The sequence below is a fragment of the Capricornis sumatraensis genome, chromosome 9 (genome assembly GCF_032405125.1).
Source record: "Capricornis sumatraensis isolate serow.1 chromosome 9, serow.2, whole genome shotgun sequence".
Classification (NCBI taxonomy): Eukaryota; Metazoa; Chordata; class Mammalia; order Artiodactyla; family Bovidae; genus Capricornis; species Capricornis sumatraensis.
This window is the reverse complement of record NC_091077.1, coordinates 27,221,697-27,237,754: the sequence shown is the minus strand read 5'-3', so window position 1 is coordinate 27,237,754 and position 16,058 is coordinate 27,221,697. Positions and strand designations below refer to the sequence as shown.

General features: G+C 40.9%; 1 protein-coding gene across 2 annotated transcripts in view; it reads right to left on the bottom strand.

The window, feature by feature from the left end:
* Nucleotides 1-6,136: 6,136 nt before the first annotated feature.
* Nucleotides 6,137-16,058, bottom strand: part of ALDH7A1 (aldehyde dehydrogenase 7 family member A1) — a 39,248-nt gene continuing 29,326 nt past the window's right edge. Inside the window, exons 13-18 of one of the 2 annotated variants that reach the window (XM_068979472.1) lie at nt 15,329-15,435; nt 12,901-13,017; nt 11,592-11,689; nt 11,286-11,359; nt 9,950-10,025; nt 6,141-8,388 (exon numbers count right to left, since the gene is read on the bottom strand). In XM_068979472.1, the coding sequence (XP_068835573.1) occupies nt 8,334-8,388; nt 9,950-10,025; nt 11,286-11,359; nt 11,592-11,689; nt 12,901-13,017; nt 15,329-15,435 (527 nt within the window). In that variant the 3' untranslated portion in view covers nt 6,141-8,333. Of the gene's footprint in view, nt 8,389-9,949; nt 10,026-11,285; nt 11,360-11,591; nt 11,690-12,900; nt 13,018-15,328; nt 15,436-16,058 lie in introns of both variants that reach the window. The other variant, XM_068979474.1, reaches the window with a different exon arrangement.

The following is a 16,058-nucleotide window of genomic DNA, read 5'->3' as shown; positions in this document are numbered from 1 at the left end:
CAAAATAAAACAAGATGCATCCCTGAGACACGGTCCCCTCGTGTTATCCCCAGAAAAGATAAGGCCACGTGTTGTCTCCTCCCCCAAAAAGAACACAGGAAAAGACGCTCTCATAGTCCTCTCATGAGGACTCTTCTCACAGGCTGTTTGAGATTATGAGCAAAGAGCATTTCCTGGCTCACAGCTGAATGTCCTCATTTTAATTGCAAACTCAGTCCCTAGACTGGAGAAAATGTCTCCTCTTTTCACGCAGAAGATTTTTTCACAGCTGAAAGCCAATTTGAATATGAGTTCACCAGCTCAAAAGGAGAGATTCAGTGGTACGGCATGTGGCTTACTGCAATCCAATATCAAACCAGTTCCGGCCATGGTTCTTGAGTTCCTCTCAAGAGTCTTAGGTTAAGACTTCCTTAAAGGGACTCTGAGCTCATCAGAGAAAGCACTGGCAATCCCACCACGACAGGAGTAGCCCCGTGTAAGGAGCATCTTTCTGCCCATACACAAGACCATGCCATCCTCCCCACTCTGTTCCAGATATGTGTCTATGCTGACAGCCTCGGTCTAGACCTGCCAAATAGGGGTTAACCTCCACACTGTGTGGTCTCTCCCAGACCCTGTTTGTCAAAGGAATGACATTTGAATCAGAGGTGACCCCATCAGTCCAGATCTCTGAGCTTCTCTTAACTAAATCAGTGCCCCTGGGCTGGCCCAGACCAGCTCCACACAGAATACAGGGAGCTCACTGCTTCTTTCAGTATCACCATGCATCTATTACACTTTATCTAGAAAGTTCTAACATCTGGCATCGTACTTGTATTTTACAATAGTGCTGGGAAAAGAAGTATTGGAGAAAGATTATGCCCATTTTACAGAGGAAGACAGGGGCCTCAGAAGAGATGTGGTTTAAGCTGAGAATGGAATCCTGCCCTTCTGACAGCCCTGATAACAAAAGATTAGAAATCCACTGAGCCACACCAGAAAATGCAGAGGAAGCTCACATCTGGTTCTCAGCCTCTCTCCATTTTCCCACTTCTCTTAAACCAGCACTGACTTCTCCAGGTACCCACTTTCCACTTGGCTATTGGCTCTCTGCAGGATTTCCTGTCTTTGTCACCTCTACCTCCAACTATCCCATTTGTCGAAACTTATCTCTTCCACCTCCCATTCTGTTCTAACCAACTCTGAAATTTCCCTGACTGGCCGCTTTTGGAAGCTGATGACTTCTATTTTTTATGAAGGGTCATGACGAATAGCCCTAAGTAATCGTAGCAGAATCTAAATGAATTCTTAATTGGCTGATCATCAGAGCTTAAGGAAGTAAAATGACATGTGACAGAAGACATTCCCCAGAGTGGGCAGAAGGGAGTATTTTTAACAAACACTCTGGTAGAAGTTGCTAATTTTCCCCCAATAATCATTTTGTCCTCTCTCAACAGAACACCCAAGTTGTGTCCAAGTACACAGCTGCCAAAAATAAAGGTTTCTCAACCTCCCATTCGGCTGAATATGCTATGTGACTAAGTTCTGCCATGTGATGTGACATGTTGCAATTGACATGTGCAACTTCCTGGTCACACCCTTAACTGGAAGAGTGCCCTCCCCTACCCAAGTATGTGGTAGCGATGAGTCATCTTTCATCAAGCAGAACAATCAGAAGCTTCAGGCCCAGACACCAGGTCACCAGTTCACCCTGGACTACCCACGTCTGGACTGTTAAGTAGGAAAGAGATACTACCTTGTTGAGCTTTCATTCTTTGCAGTCTCGGAAAGAGAAGCTAAAATCATATCCTGAATATGGCCTTGACTGGAAGTCTATAAGCTGTTTTCATTCTTCTTGGTATAAATACTGCCTTTAGCCAAGAAGGGTCAGACAGGGGTAGGCTTGATTCACCAGAGCCTAAACCTCAAAACCTTTCGGCCGGAAGGAAATATGTGAAACTTGGAAAGATCATCTGAGCTGTGGCCCACCTGTGGCTAACTGGCATGCACAGCCTCCTTCCAAAGAAATTTAAATCTGAATTTTTTTCTGAAGGCTAACACCTAAGTATAAATCAAGCACTTAGCCAATTTTGGTCCATGGTCTCCACATGGCCCAGCCTATTCATTTTATAGATGAGAGAGCTAGGGCACCGAAAGGTCAGATTACTCCTCTAAGAACGTTCAGCTTCTTAGAAGCAGAGCTGTGCTGAAGACACAGATGCTCCACCTCCCAGACCTGTGCCACCTATATATCCAGCTGAAGCCCCAGGCATCTCAGCTCCCAGACAAGCAGGCAGGGTGAGGGACAGCGTCATTTTAACTGACTCAGGACTCAACATTTCAGGAAAGGTCACAAAGCTACCTTGTTGAGCCTCCGTGCTTTGTAGTATGTTACCGGAGCTAAAATCTACTCTTTGTCTACTTTATTTCTTCCAGAGCAGTTCAGTCCTAACACCATTAGGCAGCTGGAAGACTGTCCCCATTTGGGGACAGCTATGTATAGGATGCGTGAGTGGGCTGAGAAGGAAATCCACGTGGGAGATGAGACCAGTATCCTCAAAACCAGAAGTAGGTGAGGGAGGTGTCCTCAGAAAGATGGGAGATTAGCTATTCCAGTGAGAAATACATCAAGGGTAATGAGAGGCAGTTTCTTACTATCAGAGTCGCAAATACAAAAAGATAAAGAACTAAAATGAACCCTGTGATATTCGGTTGAATATGGAAGTTTTGATGTGAACTCCTAGCTCTCAGTATAAGCAGATAGATTCAGAAGTAAACACAGAGGTACTTGTGTATACAGTTGACCCCTGAACAACGCATTAGGGCCCTAACCCTCTGCAGTCAAAAATACACTTATAATTTAAAGTTGGCCTTCTGTATATGAGGTTCTGACCCTGCAGATTCAACCAGCATATGACTGTGTTAATACTGTAATTCTGTTGAAAAACATCTGAGCGTAAGTGGACCAGTTCAGTTCAGTTGCTCAGTTGTGTCCAACTCTTTTACGACTGAGTGGACTACAGCACGCCAGACTTCCCCAACTCCTGGAGCATGCCCAAACTCATGTCCACCAAGTCAGTGATGCCATCCAATCATTTCATCCTGTTGTCCCCTTCTCCCCTTGCCTTCAGTCTTTCCCAGCATCAGGGTCTTTTCTAATGAGTCAGTTCTTCACATCAGGTAGCCAAAGTATTGGAGTTTCAGCTTCAGCCTCAGTACTTTCAATGAATATTCAGGGTTGATTTCCCTTAGGATTGACTGGTTTGATCTCCTTGCAGTCCAAGGGACTCTCAGAAGTCTTCAACACCACAGTTCAAAAGCATCAGTTCTTCGGCATTCAGCTTTATGGTCCAAATCTCACATCCATACATGACTACTGAAAAAACCATAGGTTATGTAGACTAGACAGACCTTTGTCTGCAAAGTATTGTCTCTGTGGACCAGTGGCATTCAAACTCGTTCAACAGTCGGTTGTACATGTATTTCCCAGCTCTATCCTCTGCAAGGACCTAGCAGCAGTGATATCTTCATGTCACTAGTCATACCTACACCAGATCTTGGCTTCCAAATATGATTCTTTTCTATTTTTTTGGCTGTGCTTCCTGGCATATAAGATCCTAGTTCCTTAACCAGGGTTCAAACCTATGCCTGCTGCAGTAGAAACACAGAGTCCTAACCACTGGACCACCAGGGAATTCCCCTTAAATATGGTTCTTGACTAAAAGGAATCAGAGCTCCTGGGAGAAATGGCTGATAGCAGAACTGGGGTAGATTAATTACAAGAACAATCTGGGACATCTTGTTTCAAAAAGCTAGCAAGTGCCTAAAGAACAAGGACACATTCAAAAAACACAGACGTCAGCTCAAGGGGAACTCTGCTGGCCAAATCAGGAACATCAAGGTACATTGTGAGCATCCAAAGAAGTTTAATAAAACAAATGGATTATAACTCACTGTATAAAAGAGGAAAATAGATGAGACAAGAAAGTTTGAGGGCGAACTGAACACAGAGGTAGTTTCAAAGTCCCTCCCCACAGAACACATTAATTTACAAAGGAGAAATAGTTCACAATGAAAAAAGCTGGTAGACACCACTCTGGTCAAGGTATCAATGGTAATGAGTAATAAGACAAAACGCAATCATGCACCACCTCATGGGACGAACATGGCATCATTTCTGCAATTGTAACTGCTAAAGGTGCACAACCTGAACCTAATCATGAGGAAACACCAAGTTGAAGGTCACCCTGCAAAGTAAGTGGTCTGCAGTTCCCAAAGTATCCAGGCCATAACAGTCAAGAAGAGACCAAAGGAAACTAAGTATATATGACATGACTCCCTTTGCTATAAAAGACTGCTGGCTCAAATCAAAAGGTGAATGGAATCAGAGTATCAGTAACGTATCAATCATATATGGTTACATAGTAAAATGTAGTTTGTGGGAAATAAACTCTGAAGTGCTTGGAGTTAATGTGTAATCAGGTCAACAACACACTCTCACAGCTTAGAGGGGTAACAGTTACTTCCATTTTTCTTTAAGTTCATGATTATATAAAAAATAAAGAACATTACAAAAGAAGAAAGAAAGATTAGCGATTGAGAAACAGGCAGGGAAGGAGGCATTGCTAGAGCTCCACTTTCAGGGGCTGCTACTCCTGCCACCAGACGCTAACTCTGGGGCCAAAATGCTCGGGTGCAAATTTAAGTTCCATCATTTATCAGCAGTGAGACTTGGTGAATGTTGCTTACCCCTTCTCTGCACCTCATCAGTAAAATGAGGATCATAATACCTAATCTGTAGAACTGTGGAGAATTAAATGAGTTTATATTTAAGTGCTTTGAAAAGTGCCTGGATCACAGTTTAAGTTAAACACAACGTCCCCTGGAATTGTTAAAAATGGAGTAAACTCACACATATGCTTACTACGGGGAGCAGGGGAAGGAAGAAAAATAATACTTTTTTTAATGTAAAAGACACTATTCTGTGATTATAGCCATTGAGTGTTTCCTCTGACACTTCGGGCCTTGTTTTACCTAAGCACAATAATCAACTGCAGCAAAGGTGATTTGCGCAGTTATCAGATGGAGGTAGGGAAGGCGGGTAATCAATGGTGCTGGAATGAAAAGCAGCTCAGAAAAGCCCAGCCTGAAGTTTAGCATATTGAGTTTAACGCAAAACCTTTTCCATGGTGACTTCCGGATACCTAAATGTCCGAACGAATCACTCCCCTGCCAAACTGAGGCGCTTGCTCTGATCAACAGCGCCACCTGCAGGGCAACACCGTGAAGGCTATTTGATAATATTTGATTCCTGGCCAGAATTCTCTAATAGAAAACCCTAGAACTGTCAGTGAAAAGACCAACAAATCGCAAACGCTGAGGAGTTACTGAACCTGTCCTCCTATTTTCACACCTAACCTACCCAGGGAAGAAAACTGTCACTGCAAAAATTTACACATAAGCAAAGAGGAAAAATCCAACGGACAACTAAAATCATAAATTATATAGGAATAAACTTTGCTAAGAATGATAAATATTTAAATTCAACAGATACCATATACCTCGGTTTTTTAAATGAGTATCATAAATTGGCTCTTTCCTACTTATAAATTTGATTCCAGTAAACATTTCAAAGAACTTCACTTTTCAAAAACCAATGCTTCTAAATTTCTTTCAGGAAAACACATTAAAGAAAAATTTTTTTCAAGTGCAAAATACAGAACACACCCTAATAAACATTTACTGAGCTCTTACCATTGACAGCCACTATGTTACTTTGTAACTGTCCTGTAGAGTGGAAATGCTAACCACAGCTGCTCAGGTCCACTGTGGAGGCCGGAACTCGCAGTATGGCTGCAACACTCAGGGAGGGCCAGACAGTGACAAGGCGATTCAGTGTAACCAGCATCCAGCAGCAAAGGACTAGGCTCCCAGCACCTTCAATCACATGGCCAGAAATACTGCGTACAGATGCACATTTTAACTTCTATGGCTACTATGAGTAACTTTTATTAAACCAGTAATAAAACAAAGAGGGCCATTTAAAGGCAAAATTTTTTAATAAATGTCACAGCAAAAAATGTCCTTGTTGCTAGAAAGATGTAGAAAATTGAATTAGTTTCAAAGAAAACTTCTGGAATCAGTTTAACTTGACTTTTATAACCTAAGATGAGAGCTGCTGGTACCCCTCCCACCAGTGTATTGGAAATTATTATTTGAAATTGGCTAGTATGGCGTGGCTTTAGCAGATACACGGGAAGATGGAGAACCTCCTTAAATACCTGATTGGAGAGAAATTATAAATGTAAAAATTTTTTAATTAAAACACCGACACAGCTTGTGTTTCAGAATACCTGTTAAAAAATAAAATGCTTGGGGAAAAACTGGGTATAAAAAATATTTCAACCACTATTAATCTTATATAATTTCACAAAATGAAAACAGCCAGTTACTACATGATTCCAAAAAATCTTTTAAAATAGTGTTTTATATTCTTCAGATTATATTCTATAGACAGGGCTACAAGACCTAGCACTGTAACTTACAAAGAAAAACCATGGCGAGGTTTTTTTAAAAAAAACAAATGCCCAAAGAGAGTAATTCTCTCAAGCATCAGCTTGTATTAAAAAGTATGTATATATCAATACAAGGTGATTTAGTCTATTATGAACTTTACAACATGGAAGAAAACTTGGCTTTCGGCACAATCATTTCATGAGATGTTTAAAAGGAGTCCCCAGTTCAATAATGGGAAACAGACAGTGTGCGTGTATGTGCTAGGGAGTGGGGGGGTGGTGGAAATGGGGTCAAGTGGAGGATTTCAAGCACCTGATTCTCCAAGATCATTTTCTTTTTTATTGGCTTTAATTTTTAATCAAAGTTATACACCCTCTTGATTTAAAGACACAAACAGCTCTACAAGACCTGTTATGGAAAACAGTAATGCCTCCTTCTCCATGTCTCTCCCCCACAAAACCTGAAGCAAAGATTTTTTTCAGAATTTCTTCCCTATCTTTATAAGCCTATGTTGGTATTTCCTGTTTTGTAAGTTTAGACGTTATTGATTGTCCACCACAGAACATAAACTGCCTGCCTTCCTAACCTGCTCTCATACCCTGAACTTCTGCCAACATGCTCTCAAAAGGTTTATCACCATGTTTGGCTTAATATTCAAGGCTGACCACAGCTTGTGAACACTAGTCACGCTGGGCCATGGAACATGCTATGAATACCATCCCTTCCCTGACAAATTTAAAATTGGTTGGTCTTTTCATTTGCTTGCTTCTCTGTCATAACTCAACCCCAAACTCTTTGCCCATTGTCTGAATCTCTCCAATACATCCTGACACATCAGGTCCTGTACAAACATCATCTTCCAAGGCTTCTGCCCAGTCCAGTCTGGCAGGAGTGAAGGTGGTGGGTAGCTGCTACCCATTAGGGGAGCGAAGGCTGCCAGGAAGATGGAACTGCAGGAGCCAGTGTGCGCTTGGCAGGGCCCTTGGCCAAACCACTCCAGGGGCTCCTGGGCATATTCTCAAGAGGAGGCAGATGCTCAAAGAGAAAGTGAACTATGCCGAGGTCACTGCAAACACGAGCTGCTACACACTTGATATTCTCTAAGAACAAACCTAAAGGCAATTACAGGAGCCTAACAGCTAAAAAGGATGGTCTGAGGTTGCCTAAGAAATCCAGAGGTGCTTTGCATAGAAGTCCAGTCATCCACAGGTGCAGGTTCTAGGTGGGCCAGGGGCAAAATCTCCGTCTGTCTCGCAAATTTCTTCTGTGGTGACACAGGTGATCCTGCGCGAGGGAAGCTGTGATGGTGATGAATGCCCCCAGTCATCTTAAACACCAAGTCGATCCACAAGCGTAACTGCGCTACGGTCCTCCATGAACAAGGGACACTCTCTTCAATCACACCCTTTCCAGGGTGTGAGGTGACGTGAATCAAGCTCGCCACTGATTTCTTTATTTGCTTAGGAGATGTTCCTGCATCTACTGACAAGACTTCTATTTTCTTCTCTATTATGTTCTGATTTTTTCCAAATTCCCACCATGACATGTACTATTATTTTTTATAAATTATAAAAATAATCCTAAATTTAAAAAATCAGTAACTACTAGTAACATAAAAATTCACCTACTCTACTTTTTATTACTTGAGATGATGTCATGAAAACTTTTTTTTTTTAAATGAGTCTCTTGATTTAGGCCTCAGAAGCATAAGGGATTAGCCACCGTCATATTCAAAATGATACATTTATTCAAGGCAAATACTCATTTTCTTTGTCTTCTTCAGAAGAAAGAGTTGTAACAATGCATGAAAGACTTGAAATGTCAATTTAAAGCACTTTTTACTGAAACTTGATTCCTTGGGCCAGAGGAAGGTCCTTACTGTAGTTGATGGTACTAAGGGGGGTAAAAAATGAACAAAATTAAATGAAGAATAGTACACATGTAGCAGAGGAAATTTTATGTCATGAAAAAAACGTAGCCGATCTGCATATGTTAACAAGGCCAAATGCTCAAGTTATAAGATGGTGAAAAAAATTAGTATACAAAAAAATTAGTATAGATCCAGTTTTATAAAAGAAAAAAAAAGGAGAAACACAAAAGTCTGAAAAGACACACAGCGTATCTGTTAGTCGTGGTTTTCAGGGTGTAAAGAATATGGAGACTATAACTTCATCTTCTTTATGTCTCTCAATAACGTGCAGTGAATTAGTAGGGAAAACACAGGGATTCACACCTGATAGAGATAAAACAAGGAATTATAGTAATTTGGAAAATAAAAGGTTTCCTTTTAGCCATCTGGCTTTACTCCTGATACAGAGTGTCCTCATTAAATGGGTTCCAAAAAGGCCACAGCTATTAATACATGCTTGGTCCCCTAGATCCCAAGTACACAAGACAAATAATAAAAGGAACAAGACTGTCTTCAACAAAAGGGAATCAGGCAAAGAGCATGCATGTCTGAGACTAAACAAGCCATAGCCAAAGCACCTCAGAAACTCCTGACATACATTCAAAAATTTGCTAAGAGTAGATCCTAAGCATGCCTGCACGTGCACACACACACACACACACACACACAATGATGTGAGGTTAAGGATGTGCTAACTTGACTGGGAATCTTTTCACAATGTATGCATATGTAAATCATCATGTTATACATTTTAAATATATTGCGATCTTGTCAATCATATACCTCAGTCAAGCTGGAGGGGGAAAAAAAATTCCTGACCTACATGAAGTTGCTGGAGAACCCCCCACCCTGCTCCATCTGAGGTTCTAGAGCCAGTGAGAAACAGTAAATGAGACCAAGACAGTGTCCTGGTTTCTCACCCGTGCTCCTTTAACACCTAACACCACACGGGCCTCACCTCACATACCATCTTATTGCACCTGGATGGAGCAATTTCTATTTAAAGGGGAGGGAAAATAGAAAACAAGTAAAAAGTCCTAATCAAAATATCCCAGCAACAGGTTCCCTCACCGGCTACCCTTGGCGCTGTTCTACTTTCAAGGTTCATGTTCAGTATTCCAAGAGAGCAGGATCCCCCACCCCCACCCCCCCGCCACCCCTGCCACTCACTAGCCAGGCCTGCAGGCAGCCCACCCACCTCCATGTTCTTCTACCCTGGTAGATTACAAGGGTAGGTTAACTGCACCCAAGGAAAAAACTCAAAGGACAGCCTCTTCCACTTTATCCTGCTGGCTGAGCCCAAGTGTCTTGCTATGGTGCTATCCCTAGACAGAAACCACTGGTTTCAGTCAGATGCTGGGCACTAGCTGAAGACAGTTAGGAAAACAATAGTACCAAGTGGATGATCTGGGAGGGGAGAGCTGTGGAATGTTAGAAACACAAAATCAAGAGAAATTACACGAACACAGAGCAGAAAGCAGAAATGTGTAGAAGCATGTTCCAGAGGCTGTAAGGCCAAACCGCTTCCCCAAAGCCTTCTCTTACCAAGTAGATCTTCTCATGTACTGCTTCCAGGCATCACTGCCCGACTCCCTGCCACCGCCAGTGTGCTTCTCTCCTCCTAGAGAAGAGCACAAAGAGCTCGTGAGCAGCGCCTCTGTGCGGGCTCCTGCTCAGTATCACGGAGAGGATGACACCAGGGGACCAGAGCTACCTGACCAGTTACCTCACCTGTGGCCAGGTAGCTCCTTTGCAAACAAATAAATAAAAGACAGAGACCAAAACAAACACAAAACAGGGAACTACTGTGGAAAATAAACTTAAAGGAATTTAAAAAAATAAAAATATCAAGCAGCAGAAGGCAACCTTGAAAAAACCTTACCATTAGACCACGGTGTTAAGAGTAGAAACCTCTTGACAAGGGAAATATAATTTATTTTCCCATTTACGCTTATCTGTATATAATTTTCTAAAATATACATAAACTGATGTGATAATAAAATGTTTAAATGTTATATTAATATTTTTAAAGATTATAAAAAGATTATGATTCCACAAAACAAGAAAAGGTTACATTTAAAAGTATGCTATCAAAGTACACTTAATATTGTTTTTTGGTAAGAGCAGATGAGAAAAAACTTGAGAGAAGGATTAGAAGAAAAGTTTGAAGAAATCTCTCAAAAAGACTAATGAGATAGATAAAGGGAAAAAAAAATTAGATAATTCTTCAAGAGATAACATGCAAATAATAGGAGTTCTAGAAATTAAAACAGAAAAAAAAAATCAAAGGGAAAAAACCTCAAACACCACCAAAACAAAATAAAACTATCAAAAACTTTCCACAACTAAAACCTGTGAGTTCCAATGCTAAAAGGCCAATTGCTAGCCCACTGACTGTGCAACAAGAATTTTACCAAGATCTCCACTGAGGCATATTACTGAAGAATTTCAGAACATCAGACATAAATAACAGGCCCTAAACTTTTGAAATGAGGGGAAAGATCAGAAATCAAAGTGGATTGGGCTTTTCAGCTACAGTAATGGAAACCAGAAGACAAGTAAGTTATAACTTCAAAGTCTGAGAAAAGTTACAAGCTGTGCAGAAAATACACAGCAGATCTGTTTACAATGCCGCTAGCTCCTGGAAATGTACAGGCTAACCAGTTCCCCATCCGGTCTCACTGGGCCAACAATGTAGTTTATGTTTAATACCGGTTTTCCTTCTGAGAGTCTGAAATCTGGGGGCATGTTAGGCCTTGCATGCCTGTGTGACCAACTCCCAGTAAAAGCTTTGGGTACCAAGTCTCTATGCTTTCCTGGCAGACAATGTTTCACACATGTTATCCAACATGGTAAAAAAAAAAAAGGATTCTCCACATACCAAATGCACCTCCAATCTCAGCCCCACTGGTTGGAATGTTGACGTTTACAATGCCACAATCTGATCCTTTTGGTCTGTGTATATAAAAAGGGAGGCACAGTGAAAGCAAAATATAGGGAAGTTAAAAAAATATATACACATACATACACACACACAAAAATGAATAAATAAGCTGAACAAAACTTTTAAGATTCTCAATGCTGAAAAACAGATTTTCACCTATGATGGCGTCATTTTCTTTTTTGTAAAGTCCATTCACCACACAAATCAGACTTATATACATTTTCAAAACAGACAAAGTTATACCCAAGCCAGCGAAAGATTCTGCCCATATCCTTGGTAAAGATGCTACTTGAAAGTCCCTGTTTGACTTCATTGTTCCATGCAAAGACCTCATCTTCATTCTAAAAGGACAGACATTGGAAGCTGTTAGATGATACAGTGTCGGGTCCAATCACTAATGGTAAACTCATTCCATAAAATTTACCAGTGTAATCGTAGGGGAACTAAGGAGTCAACATCTTCCTAATACAGTGCTTTGTGGGATCTTCCCCTCAAATGAACTTTGAGAAAAACATATAAGGGGACTTGCTTGGCTGTCCAGTGGCTAAGACTCAGTGTTCCCAACACTGGGGATCTGGGTTCCATCCCTCATCAGGGAACTAGATCCCATATGCTGTGACTAAGAGTTTCCATATGAAGACCCAGCACAGCCAAATAAATATAAAACACACACACACACACACACACACACGTACATTCTTCCGTTCATGCCACTACATATAAGATCTATTATTTACTAAGCTCTTACTACATGCAACATAAACACACTGACCTGGGCATTGAACATACGTTTATATATTTAATTCTCAGCCAATGACATAGGCTCAATGTTATCCCAAATTCACAGATTAGGCAAGAGGGGCTAAATTATAAGCTCAGGAACTCAAACATGTAGACACATGACAAAACATGAAACTACAATTTATAGTCACATTATATGGAACAATAATAGACAATTAAAAGCAAGATTTTAATTCATGCCATCACATAATTGCAACAAGGTATGTCTCATTACCCTTTAACTGTTAATCATAGTAGCCAAGCCTCAATTCAATCTCTAAGCTTCTGCTGGCAGAGTAGGGCCTGTTGCACGTGAGGAAGGAGACCCTCTAGATACCTATGTCTGCTGAAACCTCTGTGTCCTCTGATACAGGCTGTAACTGTATGTTTACATCTTCTCATACTGTCCACTGATATTGAACACTCAGACTATCAAACTACCTGGTCCCTTCTGTGCACAAGATGACTGCATAGCATACACAGCTCAAAATCAGGTGATACAGACAATGTGGGCCACATTCTCCATTAATTTCAACAATGGCCCTTGGCTTGTCTCAATCCCCCTGGCATCTAGCTTAACATGCTTTATTGTTTAAAGTGTTTGGATCATCGTATTTTTTCCTTAACTTTCAAGTCTCTATTAATCACAGTCATTTTATAAAACCTCCCCAAAAGGCTAACTGAGTGAAATTTAATGTCTTTATTTTCTCCTGGTCTTCTCATTTGTTTCAGCATTAAACTAGAGGAAAGAGAGAAGGAATCCACATTTTACCTTGAATTTAAAGACATAAAGAATCGGGGCAAAAGTCTCTGTGTGTACAATGGATGCGTCATGCTCAAGACCTGTCACGATTGTCGGTTCTACGTAATTTCCAGGGCGATCCATAACCTGCAGCAGAGAACGGAAATAAAACCAAGAATATTTGGTTTTGGTTCTTCGGTTCAGAAGATACCATCTTCGCCTGTACTTTAAGGTGTTTTTTTTGATATGGACCATGTTTAAAGTCTTTACTCAATCTGCCACATTATTGCTTCTGTTCTATGTTTTGATTTTTTTGGCGGGGCATGTGGGATATCAGCTCCCCAACCAGGGAGGGAACCCACACCCCCTGCATTGGAATGCGAAGTCTTAACCACTGGACTGCCAGGAAGTCCCATGCCTATACTTTAGGGAAAAAAAAAAATATCATTTATAAATGAATTATTTCTCCAAAATAACTTCCCATCATGAATGAAATTTTCTCTGCCACCTATTGGTTCTAATTTAGTTGGTCAGAAAAAGAAAAGAAAAAAGGGTCAAGGACAGAGAGCAGGGCTATGCATCATGACCAAGTTGCAGTGAAAAAATGCGGCTACAGGTGGCTATTTTTAACTCCACATAATTTTTAAAGAGGTAATCTATATCCATCCTGTTACAACGTACCCCACCCCTCACCGCTTCCCCAATTCTTACATTGAAGCCTTAAACCTCACCTTCTCCACGATGACTAAATTTGAAGACAGGACCTTCAAGGAGGCAAAGTTAAACAAGGTCATGTGGCTGAGGCCCTTATCAGATAGAACTAATTGCTCATAAGAAGAGACACCAAGGACCTCCTCTCTCCAGGCAGACCATGTGAAGACACCGAGAGAAGGCGGCCACCTGCAAGCCAGAAGCCTCATCAGGAAGAAACAAACGTGCCAGCACCTCGATTTTGGACTCAGCCTCCAGAACTGTGAGACAATAAACGTGTTGCTTAAGCCACCCAGTCTGTGATGCTTTGTTATGGCAGCCCTAGCAAATGAACACACAGTAACACAGAAACCTAAAGCTCCAAAAGGGCATACTGTAGACACGCTCCTAACTAAGCTCCACATAACCAAATTACTAGTTCATCTCGTTAACGTCTATAAAATATTCTGATGCTGGCAGCAAGCTGCTTGGCCAGTGGTCAGTTCTCCAGTGTGCCTATACAATTCTGCTCTCACCTTCTGAGCTGCATGTTTACCAAGAGTCACCTATATTTACTCCCGGTTCTGTATGCAGCAGCTATATTTGTTACTGTAATCCTATACTGCATTGTGTAACAAGTAAATATTACCCAAGGAGGGGAAAAAGTTACTTCTATAAAGTTATATGCTTAAAAAAAAAAACTCAAGGTAAATAAGTAACAAAAACACAAATATGCATACACATCTCTATCAGGTGAAATATAGGTGTGTCAATGTTAAGAGAAGGATTCTGCTCTCAGAGAGCTTTGCAAGAACTCAGTTCACTGCGGTTTTTAAAGAACTGAAACTACATTGTAGATAATAAATGATACTTATAGCTTATTCAAGGATGAAGACAAATTTCTATCCTACATGAAGAAAATACCTTGGATCTACATCTCAAGAATCAAACAGAGTGTGAAATGAAATTCATATTTTACAGCAAGACAAGAAAAATTTAACCATCAAAAGCTTTCTCTGCCCTATGGTTTCCTCTCTCCCCTCTACTGTGCATTGTGTATCTGTATAATGCATCAACCAAACCTCCCCATAAGCAGAAATACCTGCTTAACCATAAAGAGCAAACATTCTCCTAGCACCAATAAGACAATTCCTAAAATATAACACTCCTTCATTATCTTGTGAGGAGCCACGATGACATTTCTCTAGACTGTGTAAACTGTCATTTAATATACAGTCTAAAATACTTTTACAACTGCCTTGACTTCTAACAGGCAGAATGGTTCTCGAAACGTTCCAAGATACTGTTCCTGGGTTATAATCCTTAACTTGGCTCAAATAAAACTTTCCATTTCTTTCTTAAACCAACTAATTAATTTTCCATTGACAATAGTAATATGTGTCAAATTAAAATGCTTGTAGTGTGTATTTTTTTGATTCTCTGCCTTAAATGACTTAAAAATCAGGACTAAATGCGGATTTAAACTGTACTGAATACAGTCCTCCCCTGTACCATGAAAAAGAGGTCTTCACCTTCCTTCCATACAAATTGCCAGGCACTCAATTCAAAGATAACCTTGGCTCCGAGTTGTGTCTTTTCAGAAATGTTCATGAGTGTTATACTGTCATTCTTTCAAATATGTACTTACTCCCCTGTCACAAAAGGAATGCAGAAAAGAAAGCTGGCAGTCAGGGACACTTCATCAATTTACCCAGAGCCTACCTGTGCGCAAAAGGAAAAGAAAGTCCTGCTCTCAAGCGGTCATTACCTTGCCGCCATAGACAACAGCGCCACCTTCCTTCTTTGCTTCTTCCACTGCTCCAAGGAACATGCTTACTGCCTGTTTGGTGTGGAGTGGCCCATAGAGAACGTTAGCTGGAGAGAAAAAAAGAATGCTCTTCATTTCACCCTAAAAGACATCATTTTATTATTCGAACAGCTATCTCAATGAGCAGACCAATCCCTTCATATATCACTTCGGTTTAGAGCCGAAGGTTTCAGCAACCTTTGTCTGCAGAGAGCCAGACAGTAACTATTTAACGCTTTGTGTGACATGTGGTCTCTGCCATGACTATTCAACTACACCAATGCAGTGCAAAAGCAGCCACAGAAGATTTGCAAAAAAGCAGGTGTGACTGAGTCCTCAGAAGCTTTCTATAGAGAAACATGGAGGGTCAAATCTAGGCAAAGAGCTATCAATTCATCAGAGCACTGCAGTCAAAATATAGGCTCTGCTTCTTCATTACAGGGTGACGATTCTCTAAGAACTTCATAGGCCCAGCAGTTGCGAACAAGTTAAGGGTGCACAGGGGGTCGGGGCAGGCAACGAGGTAAGACCACGCAAGACTATAAACTTGCTAAAACAGGGCTCCAAAGGCATTGAAGTTTTAGTCCAAAAGCAATGAATGTGTCAAGCAAGAGAGTGAATTATCTGATTACATTTTTAAAACTGCTTTGGTTATGCTGGAAGGCAGAAAGGGAAGCAGAAAAGTCAGGTA